The following is a 19,503-nucleotide window of genomic DNA, read 5'->3' as shown; positions in this document are numbered from 1 at the left end:
AGCCAAAAGGGCAGTAATAAGGTCAGGCATGGTGGTGTACACCTGTAAGCCCAGCACTCGGAAGGCTGGAATCTTTGCAAATTTGGCAGCCTGGGATACATTCCTAGTCCCACTACTTTGTAAGGGTTAAATGATACCATGCTTGTAAAGTGTTAACACAAAATACCTGCAGTGTTGTGACTTCAGGTATGTGATATCACCAGCATCATCACCACAATCACCATCATTACCATCATCACCATCATCACTACTATCACCACCATCATCATAATCACCATCATCACCACCACTATTGCCATTGCCATCATTATCACCATTGCCATCATCATCATCATCATCATCACCATAATCATCACCATCATCACTATAATCATCACCATCATCACAGCATCGCCATCATCATGCCCACCAACATCTATGATCCCCACCATCTCCACAATCGCCCACCACCCCACCATCATACTGTCACCAGATCCAATTCCCACTTCAGCTTCTGGGATAATTATGACCACCCCTCATGTATCAGGGTAATCAGACCCCAACAATTTATGTATGATAGTGAAAAGATGTACACGAGGGACGATTAATTCCCAGGACGGCTTCTGCAAGAAGTGAAGTGTTTCTATTCGTGGAAAAGTGAGTTTGAGCTTGAAGTGGGTGATCTCCAAAACGCATGCTCATAATTATATCCTGCCAACATCCTGCCTGCTGGGCAGCCTCCCGGGCCTCCAGGAACTCCACAGCAGCTGCAGAAGCTGCGCCCATGGGTCTCCAATTTGGTTCAATTGGAGCTCACAGAGATCAACTCCGGTGTTGCCCCTTGTGGCACCTATGTGAGCAGGTCACTCTGAGTGTCATTCCTGTTTTATTTTATGATGCTGTCCCATGCCTGCATCGTTTTATTTCTTCCCATGTGAGCTATCTCTCCCCTCAAGTACAGGATTTCATCTGCTTGTTTGCTGTAGGTCCCTAGTACCTGGTGCACGCCATTTCCATCTTAGCTCATTAAAACCTGTGGGATCATCAGGGTTTGATTCAACACTAGAACACAGACCCTCCCCCAAGGTTGGAGAGTCTGAGGGTCTCAGCAGAGAAAGGGCTAAACCAGAGCAATGAAAATTGTATTAACTTGAGAAGATTAGTGGGAACCAGTGGTATCTTAGGTATGTCTCCAAGAAGAGCATTTTGACCCACATTTTTGTCTCCCAGGATGGGAAGTCAGGAGACACAGCACATAAGAACTGAGCTCAGGCTCTTGCTCCTCACTTGCTCTCTGACCCTGGCTGAGTCCCAGTCTCTCACTCTATAAAATGGGGGCACCTATCATCGCCACTGCTTAGAACCATCGATGAAACTGAGGGGACAAAGTATGGCACCCAGAACATCACCTCATGCACTGCAATCCAGCCCTGCATTAGTCACCCTTCAGCTTGAAGGACAAAATACCTGGCAAGGGTGGCTTAAGTAGAGGGAGTTTATGTTGGCTCAGTTTTGAGGGCACACTCCATCCCAATGGGGAAGACAAGGAAGTAGGAGCCTGAGAGGGCTGTCACGTGGCACCCACGGTCAGGAAGCAGAGAGAGATGACCTTTGTCTTCAGTCGGGAACCCCAGCCCTTGGGATGGCGCTGCTCACGTTCAGAGTGGGTCTTCCCACTGCAGTTAAGCCTTTCTGGAAACATCCAGAGAACACATCCAGAGGTGTTTCCAGGGTGATTCTGAATCAGTCAATTTGACAATTAAATTAAGCTACCACATCCCTGAGTGTCAGCTCTTGCTGCTTTGAGGGTCATGGTTTGTCAATCTGCCAGTCATCTGTACCTTTCAACTTCTCTATCCTTCCAGAGGCAAACCCTGTTCTTTATGAAGATTCCCAATTATCAAAATCAGTAGTCCCTAACCTGCGCTATTATTATGTAAACACGTCTACTTTTCATGCATGCTAATCAGGTATATCAACGACTCATGCTGTGACATTCCGATCCATGTATCCCATAAGTAACAATCGTGTCAGGGTTTCTGACTCGTCCTGCAATTTATGTACCATTTAAAGGGTCCTCTATCACTATCCCCATGTTACAGACAAGGAAACTGAGGCCTCGGGAGTAAATGCCTGGCACAGAACCTCACAGAGGGTACATCAGTTGTTAAAACACAGGTCTCCCCGATTCAAGATCAGATACTTAACTAACTAGTTTGTGAGGGCAAGGGTTGGCCACATAGTAGGACCACAGTCACTCCTGCCTGGCTCTCTGCTTCCCCTTGAACTTCCCACAAAGAGCAGAGTGGGGAACCTGGGTTCAGCCCTGACCCCAGACCAGAGCCTTTCTCACAGCCTCTGTGACCCACCTGCCACTCCACTCTCCCTCATTCATCGTCCCTGGAAGTGGGTGATGCCCGTGCTTGCCTTTCCTTGGATTGTGAGAGTCTAGGGTCTACCCTTCCCCTCCCCCATTCTCTCATGGAGAGAAGAGCTCTAAGGTGTCATTATGCTGTCCCAGGGTCATCGGGTCTGAGTCACAGATCCATGCCACCACCACACCCCATCGTTTATGTGGAGTCTTCCTTTAGGCAATCTCAGGCTGACAAGCTAGTCCCTGATGGACTGTTGGGCAGTCAGGGAGAGAATGGCCAGTCTCCTACCAAGGCCTTTCTAGAAACAGTGGCTCAAACGAGAGGTCCCAGGGAGCCGACATGAGACTGATAGGCTTGAGCTGGGACATTCAGGGCTATTTGCCCACTGGGAAACAGCTAGTGATTTGGTTTGGCAACTTAGCAAGAAGCCCCAGGACACTCAAAGCAGTGACCTGGGCCATGGGAAACAGGCACAAGGTGGGAAGATGGTGAGAGACAGCAAGGGACAGAGGCTCCTTCCACTGAAGGCAGCTGCAGCTTCCCCCTCACTCTCTGTGTCTACCAGCCCCGCCCTGTTGAGCTGTGCACCCAATCCTCCATTTACTTCTATCTTTTACTTATTGGTTAACATGGGGTCTCTATAAGTTGTCAGGATTGGCTTGCAACTCACTGTATAGCCCAGGCAGGCATGGAAAGAGCCATTTGCCTCTCAAGGAGAGAGTGTTGCAGGCCAGAGAGGCAGAGGGGAAAGCTTTGGTCCAGAGTTAGGACTGAGTTTAGATCCTCACACCACGTTCTGCGTAGTCCAAAGGGAAGCAGCACAGGGGCAGCAGCTGCTGCAGTCATCTCGCTGTGTGGCCAGCCCTCAGACCCCACAAAATAATAATTATGTTGAATTAAGGGGATCTGTGTCTAAGTGACAGATATGCCCACCACATGAGACTTCTGAAGCCTCAGTTTCTTCCTAACATGGGGGTGATAGTAGCCCCTACCTGCCTTCCGAGTTTGTTACATGGATGAATTGGAACCCTGCTGCTAAAATGTTTAGCAGAATGCCTACAATGTGATGAGGTTTCAGTGCCTAATATCATCCTTACCATCACTATAATCATCATCATCACTACCACCACCACCATCATCATCATCTCATCATTGCCATCACCATTATCCCCATCATCATCATCCTCACCATTGCCATCATCCTCACCATCCCCACTGTCACCATCATCACCATCCTCACCATCACCATAAACATCATCACTGTCACTATCACCACTATTACCATAATCATCACTACCACCATCATCATCTTCACAATCACCACAAAATCATCATCACCATCATCCTCACTCTTACCATCATCATCATCATCATCAACATCATCAATACATCACCATCATTATCAGTACTATCACCATAATCATCACCATCTTCACAATCACCATAAGCATCATCACCAACATCATTCTCACTATTACCAACGCCATCATCATCAATATCCTCACCATCACCAACACCATGAGCATAACCATTGTCACTCTTACTATCTTCACCACCATCATCACCATCTCAGTTATGACCATGACCTTACCGAGTTCCTGCCTCAATTTCTATAATTATGCAAATCTCTTTCTTAGATATAACTAAAATAGGATTCAACTTTTTCCCTATAATAATAAAAACTATTACACACTATTACACATAAGAGATGATTAATTCCCAGGATGGTTTTTCTGCAAGAAGTGAAGTGTTTCTATTCGTGGAAAAGCAAGTTCGGGATTCAAGCGGGTAAACTCCAAAACGCATGCTCATAATTATATCCTGCCAACATCCTGCCTCCTGGGCAGCCTCCCAGGCTTCCAGGAACTCCACAGTAGCTGCAGAAGCTGTGCCCATGGGTCTACAGTTTGGTAAGGGTGGATCGGTTGGCTCCTGCATCAACCTGGCTGCCTTCACTTTGCATTTTCCTATCACCTGTGGCTACAGCCATTTTGTAAACCAAGATGCAAGAGCACAGGTAAGGAAACTGGGGAAGACTGGAAGTGCAGTGAATGGATCCTGTGATGCAGCAAAACTGGAAAAGGGCCAGGAGCGTCACATCTAAGTGCAAAAGAATGAGCTCCAATGCAGAAAGAACGCAGTATCAACCTGAGCAGCCACAGGCAGCCCGGGACTCAGAGAGGATGGGCATTCAAAGGTCCCAGGAAAGGCAAGAACCTTGCTGTACTCAAAGCAAGTGTCCCATGAGGCTGCTGCTTCCCTTACTAGGGAACTGATCAGGGGTTCACACCTAAGGAAGTCAGCAATGGCCTCATCTGGAACACATTAATGCCTTGGCTAGTAACAACCTGCCTTTGTGACAAGGTGTCTAACCTAGGGCTGACCAAGGAGTTTGCTCAAGCATTTGGGACCTCAGCTTAAACAGGGAAAGTCCCAGACTAAACAAGCAATATCAACTATAATCATGCTGCAATTAAATGGGGTTGAAAAATCCCACAATTCATCCTAAAATCTTAAGGTGGGAATCTCATCACTTATCCCAGAGGGTGAGGGTTTGGTAATGGGTTCATGATTGTGCTGGCCAAGTGATTGGCAGCTGACATGCTGAAACTGGATGGTGGGCTGCAGGCCTTTGATTGAAAGTAGGTGATTTACGATGCAAATCTGTTTCTTCAAACCAGTGGCAATGATGCCTCCCCCATCTGGCCATATGTGTAGACTTTTTCTGTTGTTACACGTAAGATTGGGGGTGGGGGGGCTGGAGAGATGGCTCAGAGGTTAAGAGCACTGACTGTTCTTCCAGAGGTCCTGAGTTCAATTCCCAGCAACCACATGGTGGCTCACAACCATCTACAATTCAATCTGGTGCCCTCTTCTGGAAAAACACTGTATGTGTAATAAATAAATCTTTAAAAAAAAAGATTGGGGGTGGGTCACACAGACTCAACACACAATTGAGAGCTGGGTGACCTAACTTGAGTAAAAGCATGGGGTGGAAGAGAGGTTGAGGCAGTTAGAACCAGAAGGTTTTGTTTAAATATTATGTCTCTACTGGTGGTTTGGGATAATGTCTCCTTTATAAACATTACTTGTGTGTCTGCATGTGCAGGGCTCGTCTGTGTGTGTGTGTGTGTGTGTGTGTGTGTGTGTGTGTGTGTGTGTGTGTGTGTGTGTGTGTACATGAGTGCAGGTCCCGCAGAGGCCACCAGAGGGCATTATATTTCCTGGAGCTGGAGTTATAGGAAGTTGTGAGCAGTCTGATTTGGATGTCGAGACTTGAACTCGAGTCCTCTGAAGGAGCAGCAAATACTCTGAACCACTGAACCATCTCTCCAACCCCAGATATTCCTATCTTAATACACTGGAGTAGCTCAGACAGAAAAAAATGCATCTCATCTTCAGTTATCTTTTTCTACCACAAAAGCCACTCTAAACACTCTTGTGTAAATTACTATTGGCTTGTAAGATATCAGATGAAGTTAGGTGTGGTGGCACACATCTGTAATCCTTGCACTGGGGAGCCTGAGACAGGAGGATGATCATAAACTTGAGGCCAGCCTGAGCTACATAGCTGAGTTCTTTGATGGTCTGAGCTACACAGTGGCTTTTAAAAGGGGGACAGGCAGGGATGAGAGGCTAGACAGGTTTCCAATAAATGAGACCTCAGAGCTTCAGACCCACATGGGAGGTGAGGAGAGTGGGACACAGACAACACAAAACCAAAGTCCAGGAAACCCATCAGCATTCCCGTGTGAGCAAGCCGTGGCAGCTGCATTCACACTCGTGAAACAATGCGGGAGAGTGCTGACACCCAGCCACTCTGCACGCAGAGCCCCCTTCCACACTCCTGAACCGATTAAATGAGAACGCCTCGATTTAGATAACTGGAAATTGCTTTCCGAGCCTTAATTTCCCATTAGCTCATTAATCTATTCAGACTCCCAACAAGACAGCTGATGATAATTCCGGAGGAAGTGGGCACTTAACAGGAGAGCTGTGGAGGGGGAGAGGGGTTGGGCCTGAGGGAGAAGTTTCTGGCTTCCTGGGTGGAGGGATACCCCAATGTTCATTTGTCAAGCCAGTAATGGTGTTAGCTTTCGTTAAATAGCACTTATAATGGGTCAGGTATGGGAGGAACGAAAACTCTGGTGGGCAATTACCTTGTTTATCTTTTTCTGTTTAACAGTTTAGTAGTGACTTCTCCCGCCACTGTGACAAAATGCCGGACACAAGCAAGTTCAAGGTAGAACGGTTTACTGTGACTCACATTTCAAGGGTACAGGTCATGCTTGGGAAGACATGATAGCAGGGGCATCAGGCAGATGGTCACGTGGCATCCACAGTCAGGAAGTAGAGAGAGATGGATGCTGGTGCTCAGCTCACTCTCTCCTTTTTATTCCATCCGGGACCCCAGTGCATGGGACTGTGTGTCCCACAGACAGACCCAATCTAGAAACTCTCTCACAGACACACCCAGAGGTGTGAATCCTAGAGATACCCGATCCCATTGGGCCTACAGTCAGCTGTAGCTATCTATTGAGGTAGCTGTTGTGAACCCCTGGTAAGGAGGGAGGCACAGAAGTGATCACGTGGCATCAGGAGTCACACACATGTCTGCCCTGCAGCTCAGGCATCTGATCATGTGTCCTTTCCATATGTCATACATACGCACATATTGTACATACACATATACTATATGCATTTCTGTACAGATGACGATACACGAGATCGAGGTGAGAGGAGGACCTGGAAATCCCAGAGCCCTTGATTAAAAACTGTAGTCTATTACCATGACCATTCCTATTTCCCTCCCCACCCCTTCCTCCTTCCTTCCTTCCTTCCTTCCTCCCTTTATCCTTTCTTTCCTTCTTTCCTTCCTTCCTTCCATCCTTCCTTCCTCCCTTCTTTCCTTCATTCTTTCCTTCTTTCTCCTTCCCTCTCTTCTTCCCTCCCTCCTCTCTTTCCATCTTTCTTCCTTCTCTCTCTCTCCTTCCCTTCCTCCCTTTCTGCCTTCCTTCCTCTCTTCTCTCTTGCTCTCTCCATCTTCCTTTGACTCTTTCTTTAACAGGGTCTCACTGTAAAGCCCAGGCTGCTCCTCCTGCCTTTGCCTCCTGACTAGTCTCCATGCAGGGCACCATGTCTGCCCTGCTCTTTAAAGCAGCCTGCATCATCCAATCTTACACTGTCTTTTCAGCCAAAGTGACTTCATTCACCATCTAACTGTCTCCCACTCTACCCACAGATAAAGTCCACCAGTCTAGGGACTTTGTGCGTTTTCTCTCCTGTTGTTGCTTCTGGTGCCTGGAAAACCCCTTTGGTACACAGCATTAATATTTTAAAATTAAACATCCTTAGTTTGAAAATTTGAAATCCAAAATGAGTTCACCAAAAACACTGCAGAAATTGAGTTTAAGTTTGGGGGTTAAACTTGGTTCTCAGCTCCAAGATGCCTCATCACATATGCAAATGTTGTCATTATGCATTTCAAACATGAAAACACTTTTGGTCCCAAGCACTACTACAGACAATGGCTTCTTCACCTGTAATATTAAATATCCAGCTGGTAAATATTAGGTGAATGACCAGTGAAATGGCCTTGCCCACTTCCTTAAGAAGTGACCTCCGACCTCCTCATTCCCGGGGTCACTTCTCCGAGGTCATTCACCACTGTTGTTTATTCCTGTCCTCCGAGATTAGTCTTCTCTTGACTCTTTGACCATGGCGTCTGCATATTGCCTGTTCATGCCCCTCACCAACACCCCTATGAACCCATTCAATGCGCCCACAGCTTTGTCAGTCCTTGCAAACACAAGTAAATAAATGTCTCTGCCCTCCATTTAACTAAAGCTCCTCAAGGGACTTTATGCATAGGATAAGTGTGGGTTTCAATTGTTAACCTCAGTGTGTGTGTGTGTGTGTGTGTGTGTGTGTGTGTGAGTGTGTGTGTGTGTGTGTATACAAATATATCACGGTGTTGGCTCCTGTTCTGTTATAGCTGACAGAGGTATGTGGTTGGGACAAAAACACACCCAGACACCATAGCAGCTACAGCAGCAACTGTTATAGTTGAAGGGCTGAGCACATTAGTGAAGTCATGGGTACCATCCAGCCCAGGGTTGATCTGAATTCTGACCTTGCCCTTCCATATTGCCTGGATCTACTTTGCATAAGGTGGAGTGAGAGGAGGTGAGAGAGATGTTTCTGGATAACAGGGTGAGGTAAGGGCATTTCAATGACTCCTCCTAGCAGTCCAGCGATGGGTGCCAATATCATGTCCACTCTTCAGAGGAAAAAAAGCCCAAGATTACAGGCCTCTTAAGACTTCAGGCAGAAATGGGACCCAAACTTAGTGTCGGTGGCTTCCAGAACCTCAGCTCCATGTGTGGCCTGTCCCCAGCTCTTGGCAGGGTCTCAGGCTCTGCTCATTACTCCTAGAACAGAAAGCAGGGAGGGTGGCCGCCTCTGGGTCCCACCTCTAGTGCCGAAAATTGAAAAGGCTTGAGCAGTGTTCAGCCTCGCTGACTCCTGGCTGTGTCCCTGTCACCTAATTACTTGACTTCAAAGCCTCCACGCAGCAGGTGTGAGGATGTGAGAGCCATTTCCCCTACAGAACACAGCATGACTTGATACAATCAAGATGGATCTCCAAGGCAGCAGGTGTACTGGGGAGATCAGGCAGCTTCTGAGCCAGACCTAAGCACCTGCCCTTGTGCAACTCAGACTCAGAAAGCTGAGGGGTCACCAGAGAGCCAGGAACCACAGAGGACTGCAGCTCAGAATGCTAATATACACCAATTACTGTCCCAACCACCCTTAGACCATGGAGCTAAAGGATCCCCAGGGGCTGGAAATAATTAATCCTCCCCACAGCCCAGGCTAGCAGGGAGTTCAGTGTGGCAGACTTGCTCAGGTAAGGCCACCAGACAGGCATTTTGCAAGATGCCTGAACAGGTCCAGGAGAGGGGGGGGAGGGGAGAGGGAGGAAGGGAAGGAGGGAGGCAGGAAGGGAGGGAGAGAAGGAGGGAGGGGGACTTACCGAATGTCTCCTATCAATCAGATACATGTCCACCCCTATCTTTTTCATACAACCAAATGTATCTGTTTTGTAATTGCTGGACCTGAGTAAGTAGTTAATACATGTGTGCAGATATATACAGAGAGACACATAAGGACAGAAATGTGAGGTGACATACCCATGATCACACAACTACTAAGTGGCAGGGACAGGATTTGAACCTGGTTTAATCTGTTTCCAGAGCCCATGGCTGGTGTCAGTGTTTTCTCTTACCTCCTTCCTAGCCTTCTGTCAGACATGACAGAGAATGTGTATAAGGAAGGGGTAAGGCATGGATGTGCCACCTTCCAACCAGAATTAGCATCCACCATGATGCCATAGAAAGAAACAGAACAACAGTTAAGGGGGCAGAGTTCAAGTCCTCACTCCTACTTTTTAGCTGTTGAGAGACAACTTTTACAGACACAGAATGGGGAAATCATAACATACTGTCAGGACAGTACATGACAAGAAAGAACAGAGGAGAAAGGACTTTGCAAGTTATCAAAGGCATCATCGAACCACAGGGCTGGAGCCATGTTGTCAACTGTCTTTATAAATAAAGTTTTAATGGACCAAATTCATGGCCGTAACTATTTCTGAATTGTCTGTGGCTTCTTTCAAAATACACAGTCAACTCTGAACAGCTGCAAGGGAAACACCAATGCTCCTGAGGCCCATGGAGCTTAAAGTGTTTACTACAGGGCAACTAGAAGAAACGTTTGCTGACGACTAACCCTCCTAACCCTCGAGCTGTGTCAGCTGCTGTTTCTGCGGCAGAATACATGGAGCAACTGTAAATCAGGGGGCACAGACCACCATGGTGGGCAAACCTGGCGGTTGGAGCATGAGGTCCCATGGCAGAGGCAGTGAGAAAGCAGAAGGGGAGCCGGTCTACAACAGTTAACCCCTATTCCTGTAATCCAATGCCAGCCAGACCCCCACCCTACGTCCAAAAGGATACAAAACATCGCGTGAGATTGTGGGAAACACTTTACATTCACAACCACGATAGAGGCTCTGAGCATGAGAGGCCCCACTGGTCCCAGCACATGATGTTATGTTAACCATCCATGGTCCCCTCTCAGCTCTGGCTTTACTCAGAACCATTCTCCTTGATACCCTACCCAAACACACAGCTCCACCTGGGACCCTTCCTGAAACACAAAGCAAATGTCTCTCCCCAGAGTCAAGAACTCACACCTCCCTGGAGTGTGCCAAAGCCCAGCCCAGCACTGGCTGCTGGGGAACAACAAAAAAGCCCCTTAAAGGGAAATCACTCACTTGCAGTTTTTACACTTGAGGCCAAAAAGCATCCCTTTCCCGCAGACAGTGCACGTCTGAGACATCCAGTACTTGGTGGAAAACCTGTGAGAAAGAAACAGGAAATGTTCAGGTAAGGCAGTGGTCATGGGTCCATCTCCAGCAGGATGTACCCCTAGAATGGGAAGTCTATAAACCCTGGATTCCAGCTCTGCTTGTTCCAAAACAGGTAATAAGTAGGTTCAATCTAGTTGCTTAAACCATGAAGCTTCAGTTTTCTTGCCTGTAAAGTGGGAGTAATCTTGATGCTGACCTCAGAGGTTACTGGGTCAGGCATGCTGAAGGTGTCATAGCATCTGACACACAGGCAATGCTCAATAAATTGGGCGGTGACAGTTATTACCTTGAATGTTCATTATAGTCATTTGTTTACTCGACGAACACTGGAGGTGGTCTACCAATGGCGAATTCAATGCTATAAGAGAGCACTGGACCTCCAAATCCGGTAGCAGAGGAGAAATCCCCCTGACAAATGGAAGCCTTTTCAGACACCATCAGTTTATCTTCCCCCAGTCACTGCCACCTGCTGCAAATACAGTGTGGAAGTCCCCACACATCACGGTCGCCAATGCTGACCGGAAGTCACCAGATTAACTCGCAGACCGGCCCTCCTGTGCTGTGCCATGCTTTCTGCCTTGAGATAGGAGACAGAGATGGGGCTGGATCCAGCACAAGTATTGAAGGTTCCCAGGTCACAGTTAATTTTAATTTTCAATTTGTGCCACCGTGGGCAGTAGTTGTCTCTAATCTGCACTGCCTCCTCCGAGTGTCAAAGGGGAAACACGGATGTGGTTACATAACTCAGAGACGGATAACTTTGGGGAGAAAGGCTGCTTCCCTCTGCCGTCCCCTCTTGTGGGATCTGGGTCAGCCCTTCAAACACAGCGAGCCAGCAGCAGCCCGGATCTGCCACAGCTAAGCAAATAGCAATATTTACAACGGAGACGCTGGCTTGCTGATGCTCCCTCTCCATCTTTGGACTTGGGCTTGGTTAAGCCCCTTTGGGTCTTAGCAGGGCTTAGCAGGTCTATTCTGCAAGCTGGGACAGCTGGGGGAGGATGACAAAAGACCCATCGGCAGCAACACAGGAACGGGGCAGGGGGCAGGGGGCAGGTGGGAGGGTCCGCTGGCAGTTTTCTCTCCTCTTCAGCTTTGGCCTGTCCCCCTGGGTGGGTGTTCTCTGTTGCCTATCTCTTGCGGCAATAATTCCAATGACAAAGAGCGAGATCTGCTGTTGCTGGTGGTGTTTTTTGTGAGATAGGATTTTATTATGGTGCTCAGGCTATCCTTGATCTCTTGACTCTCTGCCTTATCCTCCTGGTGCTGGGAGTGTGTACCACTACACCTGACAACACAGGGAAGGTGTGTTGATTTCTTTACAAGGCTGGGAGTCTCTCCTTCCTGACATCTAGAGGGGGGAATGAATGGATAGATGGATGGATGCAGGGTGGTTGAGGCTGAAAAAGTAACACCCATCAAGGGGTCCTCCCCTCACTAGGAAGCCAGCTCTGGGGCCCAAGATGGTCAGCCTGCTTGACTCCCCTAGATATCAGAATCTGAAACTGGGACACCACCAGCTTCCAGTGAAAGCCCAGGGGTGGAGCCAGCCAGGTGAGGCTAAAGCAAGAGTATAGCCAACCCAGGGGTATGGCTGACCCACAAGTGTCACCAAACTGGGGGGGAGGTGACCGGCCGGGCACTGAACCCAGGGTTGAATGAGGGGCAGTGGCCAACCCAGGGATGGAGCTGAGCCCGTAACCATTTTCAAAGGCCCTCATCTTGAGTTGTCTTCACTCCACAGCTCAGTCTCTGGTCGCTGACTGACCTGTCCGTCACTATTTCTCACAGCTTCCACCGAGGTCTGCCCGTTTCCAGTTGTGATATTTTTTTCCTTAAGAACCAGTGATGAGCTGTCATGGGGAGAATGCAGCCGGCCCCGGGCTGAGGCCGCGTTTGTGTAGGTGCCTGGGGTTTCTCACCTCAGCCCCATGACAGACCTCTGGGGACTGTCGGCAGACCCTCGCTAACTGGGCATCTCCCCAGGGACACAGCGCTGACACCAGCTCTCTGCCAGCTGGAGGGAAGGCAAACAAAGCGAACAGCAGGCTCCCTGGGCACGGAAAGCCACCGGGGCATCTCACATCACAAGGACTGGGCATAATCAGCCTTCAGTCCTCTCCCTCATCCACCAGGACCTCAGAGCCCTCATCTGTCAGTGAGTTTCACCATCCCAGCCTGACTACCCCACCACCACTCTCCACCCACACCCCCACACCCCACCCCTGCCCACGGAAGGAGCCTGCGGCAACATATAGAAAACTGAATTTGGGAGGGTCAAGGAGTTGTTGGGAACAAATTCCAGGCCATGGAAGATGCTAGGGAAGGCCTCCTGTGGCCCACTGCTCTGGAGTAACCTCTAGCAATGAGTTTAGCTGACCATCCAACTTGAGTTTCCTGAGTGAAGAGCCCTCATGCAGAGGAAGCTTGAAGCACTTTATACTATCAGTGAGGCGTGTGCACAGTCCTTAATATATCATCTCATTTGTAGGGAGAATGCATTCTCTGTAGCCTGCTAGATTTGTTTTGTGGATGTACAGTCTAATGTTATGTCTTGAAAGGTCTTGATTGTAATATACCAGGGTCTCCCTTTATTTCTCTCATTGTACGTTTTGTGATTTTTTAAAAAATAAAAACGACATTTTAAGGGGAAAAAAATGGAGTCCAGAGAGGTTACCCAATTCTGATGGCTGCAAAGCTTTACTGGGGGGATTGGAACTCAGGTCCGTATGAGCATAAGGCCTCTTGCTTTTAACTGTCCCATGTAGACTTTTTAGGGGCAAGACTATAATGCAGGTACCTTGGTCCAGCAAAAGACAGACGGGTGTGGTGTTGTGGGAGCTGGGGCTGGGTACATTACTGGCACCCATAGGCTTCAGCACATCCTCACCCCACCCCCACATACACAGGCACAGCCGCCTACCTACCTGTGCTTGATGGAGTTGCCAAGGTCTCTGCGTGGGATCTGCGGTGACCACCTCGGTACAGACAGAGTGTCTGTGGAGAGAAGAACAGACAGCAAGGTCATGGGCTGAGCCAGCTCTGCCTGGGCCATGGGAGTATAAAAGGAACCCCACCCACTGGCCTCAGGCAGGGTGCTGGTTGCTTTGGCCTAGGGAGCCATGCCAGGTGGAGCTCCAGTTTAGGTCAAGGGCTCAGCTCACAGGAGTCTCCCCAGGCAGGGCAGGCAGCAGATGCCTTCAAATATGTCAGCTGAGGTCAGGCTCGGGGAATCCCACTAGTCACTGCAGCAGTTAGGCTGAGACAGGAGGATTATGAGTTCAAGGCCATCCTGTGCTGCATAGTAATAGTCTGTCTCCAAAAAAATAAAATAAAAGAATAAAAGAAAAAAGAAAGGCAGAAAGAAGCTAGCTGCACATGAGATTTGATGGGGCGCCTCAGTGACTGGATAAAGGGTCTTGCAGCCAAGCCTAAAGACCTGAGTTCGATGCATGGGTACCACATGGAGGAAGGCGAGAACTGACTCTGTAAGTTGGTCTCTGACCGCACATGTGCCCACATACACACACAATGAATTAATTAAAAGTTACATTTTGTAATCTAAAAATAGAAGAGAGCGAGAAAGCGGAGTGGGCACTGTGGAAAGAATACAACGGAGCATGACCTCGGCTTTACGGCTCTCAGCATATGCCAACCGTGGGCTGAGGGACTCCCATGCCAGCCCCCGAGCTAAACGCATGGGGAAACTAAGGTTCTGAGAAGGGGAGTCACTGCACCTTATACTCTGCACAGTGGCTGGGAATCCTGGCATGAGGGACCCCAAGCCTGTGTCCCCACTCATGAAGTCATAAGGCAGTGGATTCCAGATCCCTCCCCCCTACTCCCAGGCTCCCCTTCTCTACAACACCTCCCTTACGGCCGGCCACATGATCGCTTACTTAACATGTTATGTTCGATCCTGCGTTCGGTTGTTCAAACATTTATTTCAAAAGCAGACTCTAAGTCTGGCAAGGTGGTACATATTTGTAATCCCAGCACTTGGTGGCCGTGAAGGACTGAGGCAGGAGGATGATGGTGAGCTTGAGGCTGGCCTGAGCTGCATATAACAAACACAGAACGTCCAGCTGTGTGCAATCTCAACTCATACTAGGGTAAACTGGATGAACGAATGAGCGAGTTAGCGCAAGGCTGACTGGATGAATGGGATGGAGGAGGACATGTGGATGGATAATGGATGAGAAGGAGAGTACGTAGATGGATGAAGGAGGGCGTGTGACGGAGGATGGGTGGATGGATACATGTATGGACGGATAATACTGGGCGGATGGATGGATGGGTGGACGGACGGACGGATGGATAAATAATAATGGCAAAGAAACAACAAAACGCACAGACTTCAGACTGGATGCCTGGCTCTGCTTTTCCTTCTCTTTCATTTCTTTTCATGCTTGGGACCAAATATGAACAAACCATATAGCCACAAACGACCGAGTTCCACGTCCTCTGAGACTTTAAGCACAAGCCCCACCCTCCCCCGGCACCTGCCCTGCCCTCACCAGCCTCCTAGAAGACCTTGCAGGCTGCAGACTAAACAGCGGCTGGGCGAACTAGTGCTGCCTTAGACAGACTGGGAGAGAGGCCAGTGGCCGCGCCCGCTTCTCAGCCAGATGGATGGAGCTTACCGGGGGTTCCAGGGCTGCAGATGCGCACCTCATTTTTCACAGACATTGTTATGGAGTGTCGCTCTCACTGGAGAGCTGGGCCTGTCAGAACACGTGGGAGAGCCTTTGACCCCAGTGGGCTCTCTCGTCTATCTAGCAATGGCGGCAGTCATCAGAAAGCTGTTTTTGGAAAGCTCTATGCTGCCCTTGCAAAGCTGAGATCCTTGCTTTGCAGGAGCTGATGGTTTTCCAAGTCCCCAAAGCTGAAGAAAACTGAAGAGGTGGCATGACAGAGCCATGAGAACCACAGCCTGCAGAATGCTTAACTAACAAGGCCATTTTACTACTTTGTCCACTTTCTGAGGGAGATTCAAATAAAAAAATGATGCTCTTTAAAAACATTTTCCTGAGCCAGGTGTTGGTGGCACACGCTTTTAATACCAGTACTCAGGAGGCAGAGACAGGTGGATCTCTGTGAGTGTAAGGTCAACCTGGTCTACAGAGTGAGTTCCAAGACAGTCAGACTATTTCACAGAGAAACCCTGTATCGAAAAACCACTATATATATATATACATATATATATGTATATATATGTATGTATGTGTGTATGTATGTGTGTGTCTAAGATATATATATCATTTATGTGATATATATATGTATGTATATATACATATATGTATATAATTATATACATACATACATATATTATTTCCATGTCAAACCCTCTTTCAGACTAACATAAGACATGGGATGAAAGACAGTACCCATTGACTCTAGAAGGCTGAAGAGGAAAGGAAGATGAACCTCCTGCGAGCCATCTACAAAACAGAAAGTACTGAATGACAGTCCACTCACAGGCCATTAGTAATACCTGACTAGAGCTGAGTTGAGGAGGACTGAAAGCAAGAGCCACGAGATTGATTACTAATGTCTGCCATAAGTGAGGAAGGCGGTACTCCTAACAAGCCTTGAGACTGATTAGTAATGTCTGCCATGTGTGAGGAAGGAGGTAGTCCTCACACATCTTGTATACATTTACCTCCTCTACAAAAGCAAGAACCAAATCTTCATCTTGGCATTCACCTCGGAGCATAGTGCCTGGGGCTGAATGTGTTCCTCACACACGTTTGATAAACCCAAGACTCTTATCTCAGAAACAGTTTATTGAACACTTAGTATGCGCCAAGAAATCCTCTGTGTACTTAAGAGCCTGGCATCTAGCTCCACAGCTATTCCCCGAGCATAAAGGAAAGCAAGGGAGCTCAAGGAGGTGCACAGACCCACTCAAGGCCGCATGGCCAGGCACCAGTGGAAGCAAATGTAAATGCAGCTCCCTAAAGGGACTGGAGAGACCGCTTGAGGGTAAAAGGGCCTGCTGTGCAAGCTTGAGGACCCGAGTTCAGTTCCTCAGCTCCCGTGCAAACCTTTGGGATGTCTGGAGATTTCTGAAGACATTCTGGGGGTGTCACACTGCGTTTGGGAGTTTGTTACTGGCAGCTAGTGGGGTGAAGGCAGAAGCTCTGCTTAACATCCCATAATACACAAGAGAGAGCTCTCCCTGTACACTGGACAAGTTAAAGCATCCCGAGTATCAATTGCATCAACGCTGACACTCATGATCTGGAAGTTTCTATAACTGCCTGCCCCCGAAAAATAAAGCATCTTAGACAACTGCCCCGGGCTCCATCGGGCACAGAACAAGTCATCTCAGGCTATGAGCATCTCCCATTAGCTCTGTGTCGCACTTAGTCCTCATCCGGCCCCTTTGTTCAGGGCAGACGCAATTAAGCCCCGGGGCTGGCTTTCACGTTCCAGGCTTGGCTGGAGGGGTACATCCTGTCAACTGCATTAACCTGAGAAGCCTCATTAGTCTGGAGCCCTCGCTCCCCAGGCTTGGCTCTGTCTGTGGGCGTGAGACTCGAACTCCAAGAGCCTCTCTGCTTCCTTTGTTTGGGTTTCATTAAACTTGCCAGTGCGAGCCTGGGAGCAAAAGGAAACTGTTGAAAGGGAACAGGGAGGGGGTGGGGGGGAAGATAGCGGAGAACAGAGGCCTTATCATAACAGGGAAGGCAAATAACATTTACGGCAATTAAACCGATCTAGAAACTTCTGCTTAACAACCAAAGCGTCTATTAAGATGTCTCCATAGCTGCGTGGAAGCCTCTTCCCCACCCTAATTTTCTGATAACAAGGCCGAGTACTGCACAGCACGGCTGCCTTCATCTCGGGGGAAGGAAAACAGATGCCTCTCTCAAGATATTTCCATTATCAGCACATGGAAAGAGAAAAAGTTGGGAGGACACTGTCCCTTGTGCCTAGGTCTGGGTGTAGAAAGCCTTTTAGGAAACACCCCCAAACAGAACGAGGGTGCGACTTAGGAGCCACAGCCTTTGAGACCACCTTGGACATGGCCTCACAACAGGACCGATGACACTGAACCAACAATGGGCAACACTCTCTTCTTGTAAAGCTGGGCTTGCAAGATGGACATCCAGGTCCCCCATAAGATGACAGGAAGTAGAAATTGGGGCTGCAGAAATGGCTCAGTCAGTAAACTATTTGCAACCATGTTAATAAAGTGTCCAGGTTTTATGGATGTTTTATTTGCCTTGGTTTAGTCAGGTTTTTTGAGATGGTCTCAGGTAGCCCAGGCTGGTTTCAAACTTGCTGTATAGCCCAGGCTGGCCTTGAATTCATAATCCACCTGCTTCTACCACCCAAGGGCTGGGATCATAGGCAGGTACCACTGTGCCTGGCTTTCATGATACATAAGTTTGTTATAAAACCTCAAGCTCTGAGCTGGAGAATCTGAACTCTGGGGTGTGTGTTTGTTTGTGTGTGTGTGTGTGTGTGTGTGTGTGTGTGTGTGTGTGTGTACATAAGAGGTACACAAAAATGTCAAACAAATCTGGAAGATGAAAAAGCAGAGGAAGTGGAGAAGGAAAAGGAGAAGAAATAAGAAGAAAATTAGAATAAAAAAATAATAAGCTGGGTGTGGTGGCACAGGCCTGAGATCCTAGCTACTGGGGAAGGTGGGGTCACAGGCTCACAAGCTCAAGGCCAGCCTGGGCTAAGGAGTAAGCTCAAGGCCAGCCTGGGTTAAGGAGTGAGCTCAAGGCCAGCCTGGGCTTAAGAGTGAACTCAAAGCCAGCCTGGGTTAAGGAGTGAGCTCAAGGCCAGCCTGGGCTAAGGAGTAAGCTCAAGGCAGCCTGAGCTAAGGAGTCAGCTCAAGGCCAGCCTGGGCTAAGGAGTCAGCTCAAGGCCAGCCTTGGTCACTTAGGCAGACCTTTTCTCAGTAAGTGAAATGGAAAAGAGGAGCTGGAGATTCAGTCATGGGTGCTTTCTTGGTGAGTTTGAGGTCCTGGGTGCTTCACTTGTAACAAAGAAACATGAAGATAAGGGAGGGGGAGGGCAGGGGAGAGGAGGGGAGAGGAGGGGAGAAGGGAGTTAAGGGACAGAAATAGTCAGATCTTTTTGATGAAGATCCTTGAATGCCCAACACCATTGTCATCCAAAGTCCTCACTTTTCCTAAGTGAGTCCACACACCACATGCACTACACCACTGGAACCAGGTACAACAGCGAGTACAGAAGTTGGCGGCCTATCGTTTGCTCCCCCTCCGTCCATTAGCAAGACACCAAGAAGTCATCCCATTGGCCCAAGGGCAAATAAAGTTCAAACTGAGTCACGCAGCTAGAGCTCGACAAACAAAAGCCCATTTTTCTGATGGGAACATTGAGGCTTCGCCTGTCAATGCCTCCTACTTTTATCTGAGATGAGCAGGAGACAGGATGAATTCCAACCCATTTTCAGCTCAGTCTGCAGAAACTGGAAGGGAAAGAATGCATCCGTCCCTCCAGGTCAGAACCTGTACTTTGGTTTTGACCCCATGAGACCGATTTCTGACTTCTGGCTTTCTGAGCTATAAGGTTTTTAAGCCACTGGATTTGTGACTGTCTGTTACAGCAATGGTACAAAGTCCACACGGATCCTGACTTGTGCCAGGTGTGGCTTCAAGAATCAGGGATATGACAAACAGTGTGGTCAGGCTTTCTACGTGTACATCTCCTGGGAAAATAGAAAGCAAATGG

At 48.4% G+C, this 19,503-nt stretch overlaps 1 protein-coding gene across 2 annotated transcripts in view; it reads right to left on the bottom strand.

Annotated features, from left to right (window-relative positions):
• Ksr2 (kinase suppressor of ras 2) overlaps positions 1-19,503 on the bottom strand; it is a 352,893-nt gene that overhangs the window by 92,995 nt on the left and 240,395 nt on the right. For both annotated transcript variants that reach the window (XM_013119781.3, XM_013119782.3), the window contains exons 6-7: positions 13,716-13,785; positions 10,693-10,776 (exon numbers count right to left, since the gene is read on the bottom strand). In XM_013119781.3, coding sequence (XP_012975235.1) covers positions 10,693-10,776; positions 13,716-13,785 — 154 coding nt within the window. The remainder of the gene's footprint in view (positions 1-10,692; positions 10,777-13,715; positions 13,786-19,503) is intronic.

The sequence above is a fragment of the Mesocricetus auratus genome, unplaced genomic scaffold (genome assembly GCF_017639785.1).
Source record: "Mesocricetus auratus isolate SY011 unplaced genomic scaffold, BCM_Maur_2.0 Super-Scaffold_100025, whole genome shotgun sequence".
NCBI lineage: Eukaryota > Metazoa > Chordata > Mammalia > Rodentia > Cricetidae > Mesocricetus > Mesocricetus auratus.
The sequence above is the reverse complement of the archived record's forward strand: the minus strand, read 5'-3'. Positions and strand labels throughout refer to the sequence as shown.